We start from the raw sequence: 12351 nt of genomic DNA on the forward strand, positions 1-12351 counted from the left end.
TATTTGATTGTGTTTATCTGCAGTTAGTTACACGAATTCAGTTATGGGATGAAATCGGATAGGGATGAAATTGTTTATGGATGAACGGGTTTAAGAGTTTTAAGAGTTTAAGAGTTTTTAAGAGTTTTAGCCAAATGCTTTATAATATAGTATAGATATAAATTAAGAGATAAACAAACAACCCCTAATTTTAAGATACCCCACCAATTTACGATTATTTATTACGTGRTTTCACGATCAATTAGATTGTCTTTTTTTAAATAAAAAATGCTTAGAAAATTAAATTTCAAAAAATTTAATATAAGTATTTTATTAAAATATTCTATAATTTTATTATTTTGATGTTTTTACAAAAATTATACAAAATAATAATTTAATCTTATCCGTGGAATAAAAAAAGGTGTTTTGTTAGAGATATTAAACAGTAATTAATATGATTATAAATAAAAGAAACTGTTTTATTTCATATAATATAATGTATTCATTCGTCCATAAGTCCATTTTTTTATTTCAAGTTAAACCGGATGATTGAAAATTCATTCTATTTTATTTGCACTTTCATTTCCTGTACAAACTAAACAGCCTCTCGTTTTCTCTCGTCTCACTTGAAACTTTATAAAAGTCTGTAAACTTTGCCTTTCTTGGTTTTAGAAAAATGATATATAAATTGTGGTGGTGATTTTAATGTCAGCAACCATTTGGTTCAAGTGTAATTTACTCGAGACCGATTAACAGGGTTGGTCCTGAGATTTTGGATGTCCATGGCGGAAAGCCAAAAAAATGCCCCTTATGTGTTTATATAAAAACCAAAATAAACTATTTGAAGGGTTTGGAACCTATTCAATCTAGGCGGCTCATCCTCACGCTGATTTTTTTTTAATATAACAAAAATGATGCGGGGGGCGGGGGGATAAACCAAAACCCTGTGTAACAAAACATATAGTACATTATCATTCACCTAAAATGATGTCTTCTTGCGTTTTTTGAAGCAAAAATATCTATCATTTTGTCATAACTAATATCAGCTAAAACAGCTCCTAAAAAGCTTAAGCCTTTATTCTATACTAAGCATCAATCTTAAGCCTTTGTCTTATACTAACCCGCTTAAAAACAGCTTCTAGAAAGCTTAAGCCTTTATCCTATACTAAGCATCAATCTTAAGCCTTTGTCCTATACTAACCCGCTTCAAAACAGCTCCTAAAAAGCATATAAACAGCCCTAAAAGTAGAAAATTTAGGACTTGAGCAAATTGAAAGGAATTTAGAGGATGTAAATAGTGAACAGGAATTTGGGCCAACCACCCAACAAATGGCAGCAGAAGTTTATGAGCTAGTTTCATTATTAGGTTTTCCAATTAAACAAAATTAAAAACTTAAAAAAATAAAATAAGTAATATAATAACCCTAAGTTAAAGACTTAAATGTTAAATCCCTGACCTCAACACAAGTAAGTAGTCACAATGAGAGAGGGCGACGGGTGAGTGGCGATTGGTGAAGGGCGGAGAGCGGGAGCGGGAGCCGGGAGGTAGAGAGCGAGAGCGACTGGCGACGAGAGAGGCAGCCGCAGACCGGCAGAAAGCAGACGACCGTCGATAGTCGACTAGTCGAGCGAGAACGAGAGCCAGCCGATTGCGATTTCGATTTCTATTGAGTGAGCGATAGAGCAAGGCGGGAGTCGAGAGGCAAGAGGGAGGATGATAAGAACGGCAAATTTTTTAGGCCCAACTTAACCTATACATATACATTGGGCTTTAGGCATTTGCTGCCCTGGGCCGTCGCCCCTTGGGCCTATGCCCAGGGCCGGCCCTGCTGATTAAGGTGACGAGACAAACATAAGTAAGTTGGAGGTGCGGAGTGCACACTCGCAAATGTTGTCCATGTTGCCTTAGATCGTTATATGACGGGGGTCAAATTGTACTGAATAATTTACTGGCTCGTTTATCCTTTATATTCTTCATCGAAGGCATTTGATATGTTTGCTCAAATTTATCTGTTTTAATAGATGTTAAATATGATTAGAATGATTTTCCCTTTAAACACCCGACTCAGTTACTACAATATCAATTCATAACAATCAGTTTAGACCCATGTCAAACACTGGGTATGTAATTTTATATTTGTTTTCGGTAATTTACATGATAAATATATAAAAAACAAAAAATAAATATTTGTGTTACTTATTCATAATTTATAAAATGAAAATAGATTTAACGGAGATGGTGGGTGGGGACCACTTTTTTGCCGTCCCAAATCTAGACGGTATATTTGCCGTTCAAATGGAGTGGCCGGCAAAAAAAATTGTCGTCCGATTGGGGTTGCGAACACTGTAAAACCGTGAATATGTCAGATGGTTGGAGATGCTCCGATAACATATCAACTTCAATAATAAAATTAAGTGAAAACTGCAAATTTAGTCCTTATGGTTTTTCATAAATAACACTTTTTATTATTGCGGTTTCAAAAGTACTAGATGACATCATGGTTTGCAAAAACATATGGATCTGGTTCCCCTTTAATGGCTGTTAAAAAAATTCCGTTAAATAAGAAACGTTTTTGTCATTTTATCGATTTTTTGTCTCATTTACCCAATCAAAATCGATTTTATGATTGTGGTTTTTAATTGGGTAAAAGATAGAAAAAAAAAACTCGGAAAAATGACGAAAATGTCCATCATTTGATGGAATTTATTAAAGGTCGTTAAAGAGAGGGGCCAAATATAGACATTTTTGCAAGTCATGACATCATTTTATAATTTTAAAACTGTAAGGGAAAAAAATATCATTTTTGACAAACCATAGGGACCAAATTTGTATTTTACTCTAGAATTTAAGTTCAAATTAACAATTTGGAAAACGTCGTTATCTATGTCGATTTGTTGTATTATTTAAAACCCGAAAATCTTCTTGGTATAGTTTTACTTAGTTGTGAATTTACGAAACTGCCCATGTTATTTTTAAATTGGACACGCATCGTTGTATTTGAGAAATGCTTAACGCGTAAGGACACAAAGGTCAAAGAGCAAAATAGACATCCATCTCCTTCGTTTGCTTTCCCACTCGGATCTTCTTCCATTTGCGGTTATTTTGAAAAGACTCAGGATGACAATGAAATAATGTTATCTTTAAATAAAAAATGTTGGAATATTTTTAGTTTTTTAAATTAATTAAATATTTTTCAATAATATATAGTTATCTTAAATTTGTCTTCATTTCTTAGGGTAAAATGCGTGAAATAACAACCTAGTAATGTACTTTCAAATTATTTTTTATTAGAGCATCGTACTTTCAAAAATTCACCCTTTATAGCATTAAGTAATCTTTTAAATTAAATTTACTCATCATACCAGGTTTATTTGTCACTCCATCGTCGATGTAGGATGTCTACATGTACGATAATGCTGACATGACATTTCTTATTATAGTATTGTACTTCCAAAATTACTTTATTATAACATCACCAATTTCTATTACAGCATTGTACTTTTTATTTTAGTATTTTTATCATTTGAACATTGTAAATTACTTTATTATAACATCTCCACCTCGGCAACTTCATCTGAATCATCGTCCTCTTCTAGCTCGTCCGCTGTGGTCACTCGGTCGTCGTAATCGTTGGCGGCACCATTGGTCGCATAGGCGAACTATCCGGTTTTAAAGTGCAACATGCAGAAAAACCTTCAACCTATAACTAGTTTTAAAGTGCATAAAATGCTAAAGCGGTCCAATCTCTAGTGTAGGTAACTAGTCATCATCCTTTACACGGAGTACCTCAGTACCACCATCAATGGCACCATCCAAAAAATCTTTTAATTCTTCGATACTTCCAAACAAGTAACGAGATTCAAAGTCACTATCCAAGTTACACCAAACCCCGTTAATCCTTCTTAGGGAAACCCAATGTCTGCTCCTCCAAAACCCACCGTTCCTTTTCACATGAATATTTAGCACAATTCCCGTTAATTTATCTTCAGATTCATCAAGATGAATCGAATAAGCTCGATTATGCCAATCATGCCAAACGACTCGATTCCCATTTCCTTCCACCACACACATCAACACGTTTATATCATAGTTACCTGTTAGTGAATTATGACGAGGCTTGAGGATAACCGAAAAGGGTGTCCAATTGCCTTTGTACGAATCTTATAGGACAAGTTTTTCAGCTATATCGTCCAAATCTTTTCGTGTAAATGCATGCTTCTCCTAGAAAGATTGTTGATCGAGTGTAGCAGGCAAAAATTGTAACTTCTGCCTTTCATGATATATCTGTTTCTTTTCGTCCGCCATGAATTCTTTTGTAGCTGGTGTAAATATGGGGTTTTACCATGAGGATTTCGATAGAGAGAAAGGCAAAAATGCCATGAGAATACAAGTTCCTTTTTCTTTTAAATGACATGTAAGCTATCCTATGTGTAACAGGTTATCTTATGTGGCTTCCATGGCGTTTTAAGTTTGACAGGTCAACAAAGAAAAACATGTTCAAAAGGTAACATGTTACCCAATGCTATAACATATTTATTTTTGAAAGTACGACGTCGTAATAAAAAAATATTTTGAAAGTACGTTGCTGTAATAACAAAATATGAAAGTAAAATGCTATATAATAAAATTTGTAAAAGCAGGTTGTTATTTTGTGCATTTTGCCCTATTTCTTAATGTTGTTAGTATTATTGAAGACCTTTTATGTACATGCATCTATTGTTAATAATAATGTGAAACTGATAATGCTTTGATAAGTTGAAGACTTATTTGATGTGGTTTTGATGTGATAATGTTGTGATCAATTGAAACCCAACAATGATCACATCAAAAATCATCAGCTCTGGCTGTTAATTATGTGATTTGCAGTTTTTTCCACATTTCTACCATGCATATTTCTGATATTCCTACAAAAAGTAAATATTTATTTATATTTATCTGCTCTCTGAATTCGTTCTAAAACCATGACCTAAAACAAAATGGTAAAGTTATAAGTGTTCGAACTTTTGTGTAAATCACAAGTGTTCTTATTTGCACCATTCTTATGCATTTAATATTATCTAATTTTGGCGAAGAATTGTGAGAAACATATGAAGATATTTGAACCTTTAATAACTTTTAGGGTGTGTTTTGGTGTCCAGACATGACAGGATATGACATGATAGAACAACTGTTCAATGTTTGGTAATGATAAAACTGGACATAACAAAACAAGTAAAATGATCAATTTACTCATAATGAATTGTTTATTTTAATTACTTTATGTTATCTATTAAATTATAATAGAGTAATTGTTTCTTATAACAAAATATATTATTTCAAAGTTTTCATCAAAACAATTAAAATGACACCAAATAAAAAGTTTATATAGTTTCTAATTTTTTATATTATTTATTATTATTAATATATTATAAACTACTTAAATTGATGAAAAAAAATTATAAAAACCGTATAAAAAAATATTTCGAAGACACTAAAATGAAAGTTCAAGAAATATAAAATACAATAAATAAAATTTAAAGAATGAATAAATTGTAAAAATGAGACCTATTTGATGTTTTAAAAGAGAATTTAAGTTTTATTTTGAGGTTATATTGATAAAATATAAGTATATTCCACATTGTTCCATGTGGTAGAGGTGAAACAAGCTTGTTTCACTATGTTTTTGTATATTCCACGTAAAAATAATGTCAAACATGAGACATGGATCGCTGTTAGTACTGTCCAATGTATCAAACGCACTCTTAATCTAATGTCCAAACCCATGAATTGCGTTTTATAAAGTAATTGATCTGGTGCATCTCATTAATGTTGACATTCAATTAAGATTTATCCATAAACGAAGATCTCTTGTTACCCTTCTAACGATAACTTTCTTTCTTATCAAACCTCAACCCTATCTAACTATATATCTAAATGTCTTAAAATATAATTACCAAAATAAAAAACATACATCTTTATGTAATTAACCAAAAAATTAATCTAAAACATAATTATATCGTAATAAGTGTCATTTTCCTGCATAAATAAGACAAAATTACACACACACACATATATATACATACATATATATAGATATATATATATATATATATATATATATATATGTTTGCAATATTTAAATGTGAAAATGAATTCGAGTAAATCTATGAATTACAGAAAAAAAATCAATCAAAAAGAAACCCTTTTCGTACCTCTCCCCCACTCTTCGATTTCATTTCATCTCATCTTCTTCCTCAAATTTCCCAACTTAGTTGCAGAAACCCTCCCATGGCTTCTCAACCCACAAAACCCATCTTCTTCCTCCTCGTTATCTTCCTCTTCTCTCCATCTTCTTCATTTGCAGGTCTCACAGATTTCATGTATAAAGGTTGTGCTAACCAAAAATTCCAAGACCCATCTGGAATCTCATCGCAAAACCTCAAATCCCTTTACACCACCCTCATATCTCAATCCTCCACCACCAATTTCTACAAAACCACCGTCGGCGGAAATGACTCATCATCAACAACCGCCATCACCGGCCTTTACCAGTGCCGTGGAGACTTATCCAACACCGACTGCAACACCTGCGTGAATAAAATCCCAGAAACCATCGGGAAACTCTGCGGCGGCGATACAATCGCCGCCCGTGTCCAGCTCGACGGATGTTATTTGAGATACGAAGTTGTCGGATTCCCACCGGCGACGGCGACGGACGTGCTGTTTAAACAGTGCGGGTCGAATCGGGCGAGCGGGTCTGGGTTCGATGACCGGTTGGAATCGGCGTTGTCGCAAATCGAGAAAGGGGTTGTTACCGGAAAAGGGTATTACGCTGGCGAGTATCAGTCGGTGTACGTTTTGGGACAGTGTGAAGGCGATTTAGGAAATGGGGAGTGTGTGAACTGTGTGAAAACTGCGGCGGAGAACGGCCGGAGTTCGTGTGGAAGTTCAATTTCCGGCCGCATTTATCTTCAGCAATGTTACATCAGCTATACATATTACCCAAACGGCGTTCCCGGCTCAGGTAACCATCATCTCCGACATAATCGCATGCATCATCGCCATCTTTTCATTTCGCTACTGAATTTGAAAGCGATTGAAATCGAATTGTATCAATGAACACTTTTAATTAGAAGTGAGATTTACGATTTTTGATTTATGGGTTGTAATATTTGTCTTTTTGTTTTGAGTTTTAGTGATAAGTTTTGTGGGTTTGGTGTGTGGACAGGGACGGGAGGTGGTGGTGGTGGGATAGCGACAGGGGCGACGGAGACAGGCGGTGGTGGGCGGCGGCATGATACGCAGAAGCTGGTGGCGATTGTGATCGGAGGGTTGGCCGGATTATTTCTGGGAATAGCCTTTTTAATGGTTTTGAGATCAGCTTTCAAGAAGAAGAAAGAAAAGTACTCCTATGGAGGTTGGTCTCTCTATCTCTCTCTCTTCTTTACACATTCCTCTGCCAGATTTGACACCAAAATATTTGTTTTCATTAAATTATTTTATTTATATTTTATATTATACAACTCATTCTATATTAATCTTTTTAATTTATACTATATTATAAATTATTTGATAAAAAAACTATTAAAAATGATTTTTTCATACATAAATTATTATTTATTGATGCATATTACTTAAAATTAGAAGGGTATTCATATAATGCATCGAGATACATTTTTATTTCAATATTTTATTTTATTTTTTATTCATGACGATATAAAACAATTTTATGTGTTTTTGAGAAATCAATAATGTTTTTATTTTTAAATAAAAAATAAATTTCAAAATATCATATAAAATTTGCACAAAATATATCAATATTAGTACAAATAATCCAATTAAAAGTTCTTGTTTGTTTATTTTTTTAATTCAAAATTTTTATTATAATTTAATTTAACGTAACAAATTAACTTAATTTAGGTTTAATAATATTTTTTATAAAGATAATAATTAAGTATTCTGTTAGAATTCAATAGTTATCATAATTATATTTTAGATTTTTATATTTTAAAATGAGATGTTTATCCTCTATTTGATTATGTTTATTCGCAGTTATTTACACGAATTCAAACATATAACTTTAATAAGTCGTACTTATATACAATTTATTTATAATCTTGAATTTAAAGTAATATACATTAATAAACAATACTTTATGCATTAGAAAATGTTTTTAAGAGTTTTTGTTAAATGCTTTATAATATAGTATATCTTCAAGATTACAAATAATTTTGTATCAGTACAATTTATTAAAACTTCATTTTTAAATTTGTGTAACTAATTGCAGATAAACATAATTAAATACAAGATAAACATTCATTTTAAATATAGAAAATCTAAAATATAACTAAGATAATTATTGAGTTCTAACAAAATATTTAATTATTATCTTTATAAAAAATTATACTATTAAACCAAAAATAAATTACTTTGTTATTAAATTTGAATTAAATTATAATAAAATCATTGTCGTATTTCTCAAAAGCACATACAATCGTATTATATTGATAGAGATAAAATAATAAAACTAAACATTCAAATCGAGATTTATTTCGCTACATTGCGTCAATACCCTTCCAATTTAAGTAAACTACAAAATTGGTCATATGGTTTGTGGTCCTTATGGTTTTGAAATTACAATTTTCACCCCTATGGTTTATAATTTATTATATTTTTCGTTCTTATGATTTAAAATCCATTGCTTTTTTCGTCCTTATGGTTTACAATTTATTTATATTTTAATCCTTAATATTTAAATGTGGTATTTTGAACTCAAGAACAAAAATAGAAATGAATTACAAACCATCAGATGAAAACCAAAATTTTAAAACCACATACAAGAAATCATCAAATATTAACAAACCATAGGGACTAAAAACGTAATTTATTCTAATTATAATTTTGTTTTAAAATAAAAAAAAATGTCTAAATAGCAACCTATTTTGAATATTGAGAATCATTGGTATATCCAACTCTGTCCTAAAATAAATGACAATATTCTCAACTCATTTTATAGTCGTTTTTCTGCATAATTTATCGAAATAGAAAAGATTATGTAATCAGTATTTTAACAACCTGAGAAATCCACTTTCTATGAATACAGTATTATGAAGCTGTTATTTCATAAGCTGTTAAAGTAATAATTGTGAAATGCTGACTTGGTAATTGTTAAACTGTTACTTGTCACGTCATTATTTCATAACTTATGAATATTAAATTGATAAAAAGTAGATTTCACAATTCGTTGAGGTGATACTTGTGAAATCTCATACTATTTCAGTTATTGAATATAACAGTGGCTATTTTGAACAGTTTCTCCAATAATTGTAATTATATTGCGTACAGGCGATATTGAAACTGTCATTTTCAGTGGTATCACTGCTGTCTTTTATCAGTATATTTTTTAAATAAGAATTAAACTAAATTATATTATTTTTTTCCGTCTTATTAAAAGGTGTTTTAAAAGCTAATGCTTTTTTGTGCCAAAAGAAGATGAGTATTAAACTATGTACCAATTTTACATTTGGCACGTGGGTTTCCTCAATTTTGTTAGTTTTTTTTTGGGTACTTGGTTTTTAATTAAATATTTTAATTTTTTATTATTAACCTAAATATATCCAATCTGCTATGGAAGTCGACTGGTGATGATCACTCGCTTTGCGGGTAGTTTGGAGTCACCATGGTAAATTGTTGCATACGATATCATTTTAGTGGATTAAACTCTTACCCGGTAAGTAAATTATAGTGTTAAATTTTACCGATAAGCGCTTACTAGGTAAGTGTTTGGTAAACGGCCCCTAGGTGATAATCCCCATCCCCTTTTGGGATTCATAAATTCTGGGATATGGATCAATAAGAACGATTTGGAGAGATTGGACAGGTTAGTATAAACACATATCGAAGACGGTTTGAGGATTAGATAAACGTGTACGTATAAGAGACTTTCCGGGGTGTGGATTAGGATTAGAGCGGAGGCTGTTATTGAACGTGTACCAAAGCAAGTATAAGTTGTATTCTTGAATCTTAAGTAAAATGCAGTAATTGGCGATACTTTATGCATCCAAATATGTTTTTAAGAGTTTTAGTTAAATGTTTTATAATACAGTATAGATAAAGTATATGACTTGGGATTACGTGAGAACAAGTTGTTTTCGTAAGACACGTGAGACAACTTTTTGCTCTTGAAACTTCACAACAAAACGCTCTGAAGGTAAGTTTTACCTTCAGAGCGTTTTGTTGTGAAGTTTCAAGTATAAAAAAATTGTCTCATGAAAACAGTCTGGTCTGGTCTCACGTGAACTTAATCCTAAAATATATTATTATGTATGTATTAAAGTGTGTGGGTTTGTTTTAATGATGTAGGTTACTGAAAAAGGACAAGATAATGGTGAATTATTATTGGAGCTCTCGTAGTGGAGGTTGTAAAGACAAAACACACTTGGTTTTACTTTTTTATTTTTTTTATTTTTATTTTGAAATATTATTATTATTTATGTAAGTTTTATTTTAAGGTGAAAAGTGTAAGAAGGGATCTGAACTCTTAATCACCTTTAATCTCTAACCCATACATGATACGCGCTTAATTTGGGAATTAATCTGGTACATCTTATCTTAATGTGCATCTAAAGGTAAGGGTGGGTTTACAAGTGCATAAAGTTGGTACCAAATATTTGCAATAGGGTTTATATTTGTAATTTTGTTTCGAGCAAAAGAATGTGGAAAATCGATTCATTAGTGGGGTCCATGTTTATCTTCAAATAAAACAGTTTGACCAATTAAGGTTAGATTCATACGAGACAGACATGTTCTCGTAAGATCCTTGAGAACATGACATAATACTGAAATTTTACAGTAAAAAATTATGAAGGTACGAGAAATATCGAAACTTCACAGCAAAGATACTAACAGTTTTTGTTGTGAATGTTCAGTTTTATTTATATGGTCTCATAAGTCTCGCGAAAGCAACCAAAGGGCCATTGGCCTAACGGTATGTGAGTCTTTAGCCTCCTAGAAGGTCAGAGATTCAAAACTCACTAAATGTGAGGAGGGTGTGTGAGTTTTTCTGTTCCATTTACCATATATAAATATTATATACTTCAAAAAAAGTCTCGTGAAAGCAGGTTGGTCTTACATGATCTCTAGAAGGTCAGAGATTCTTTTGTTTCGTATGTTTTCTTGTAAACGTGGGTTTTACATATGGCACTAATAGGAAAATTGTGAATTGCGGATTTCCTTTAGCAATTTGGCTGGTCATTTTGTGCAATATAAAAAAAAAGGAAAATACATAATTTTTAATTCATGTTTTTGAATGGGAGATAAATGAAAATAGATAGGGTTGGGTTCGTGTAAGACAATGTTGTTTTCGTGAGACATATGAGACATGATTTCCACACTTGAAACTTTACAATAAAATGTTGTGGATGTAAAAGAAATTTGAATCTTCATCAGCAAAACACATTGTGTTTTGCTGTGAAGTTTGAAGTATAAAAATCGTGTCTCACGAAAACAATATTGTCTCACATGATCCCAAGTCAAATAAATATGTTTGTGTTTTGCTGTAAAGTTTGAAGTGTAAAAATCATGTCTCACGAAAACAGACTTGTCCCACATGATCCCAAGTCAAATAAATATGTTATTTTTATAAATATTATCTTGTTTGTTTTATGACATATTGTAATTGATGGGTAGATCTATAAATATTTTAATTGTTATTTTTATTTTCTTTCATTTACGTCCCACACGATTCTCCTTATTTTATTTTTGTTTCGATTTCCTTCATAAAAAAAAAACTCGAAAGCACGGGATTTCCCCCCCGTTACCTTCCTTCCCTTTTCTCTCGTTAAAAACACTCGTGAAGACAATGTTAAGTTGTCGAATGTTATATAAAGCAGATTTATGTAAATTAGAAGTGTAGATACAAACCAAAGAGTCTTTGGCCTAACGGTATGTGATTAGCCTTGTAGGAGGTTAATGGTTCAAACTTCACCAAAGGTGAAGAGGGTGTGTGAATTTATTTATTCTATTTGTCGTATATAAATATTATATGCTTCAAAAAAATGTAGATACAATATATATCTAACATTCAATACCTAAATTTTGAGCAAAAAGTTTATCACCGACCTCAATTGGCCCCAAGCCACACACTTATATGAGGTGCATTTTTTGGCTCACTATGTGGCACGACTTGAACACCTGAACTACAATATTTTTTTTTTTGAAGAATGTAATATTTATTACATAACAAAATTCACAGTCACCTTTCACATTTTGTGAGACTGAAGCCTCTATCTATTTGAGATATATCAGTAATCCGAATGCCGCTAGATCATTGAGATTCTTATGGTTTCTGGTTGGTGTCAAAAACCTCTGCGAAAGTATTGGCCGTGTGTGCA

The 12351-nt window shown here is 31.7% G+C and overlaps 2 protein-coding genes across 2 annotated transcripts; one reads left to right on the forward strand and one right to left on the reverse strand.

Moving 5' to 3' along the window:
- Window positions 1-3525: 3525 nt before the first annotated feature.
- On the reverse strand, window positions 3526-4051 carry LOC112517842 (josephin-like protein). Its single transcript, XM_025125212.1, has 2 exons — window positions 3767-4051; window positions 3526-3639 (listed from the first exon to the last, which is right to left on the reverse strand). Exons 1-2 carry the CDS (start codon window positions 4049-4051, stop codon window positions 3526-3528), a joined length of 399 nt encoding a protein of 132 aa, XP_024980980.1.
- Window positions 4052-6177: 2126 nt separating this feature from the next.
- Window positions 6178-10410, forward strand: LOC112518659 (cysteine-rich repeat secretory protein 11-like). The gene is made up of 3 exons (XM_025126433.1): window positions 6178-6983; window positions 7188-7376; window positions 10322-10410. Exons 1-3 carry the CDS (start codon window positions 6248-6250, stop codon window positions 10327-10329), a joined length of 933 nt encoding a protein of 310 aa, XP_024982201.1. The 5' UTR covers window positions 6178-6247; the 3' UTR covers window positions 10330-10410.
- Window positions 10411-12351: the final 1941 nt, after the last annotated feature.

Source organism: Cynara cardunculus (genome assembly GCF_001531365.2).
Source record: "Cynara cardunculus var. scolymus isolate 2C chromosome LG 9, CcrdV1, whole genome shotgun sequence".
Classification (NCBI taxonomy): Eukaryota; Viridiplantae; Streptophyta; class Magnoliopsida; order Asterales; family Asteraceae; genus Cynara; species Cynara cardunculus.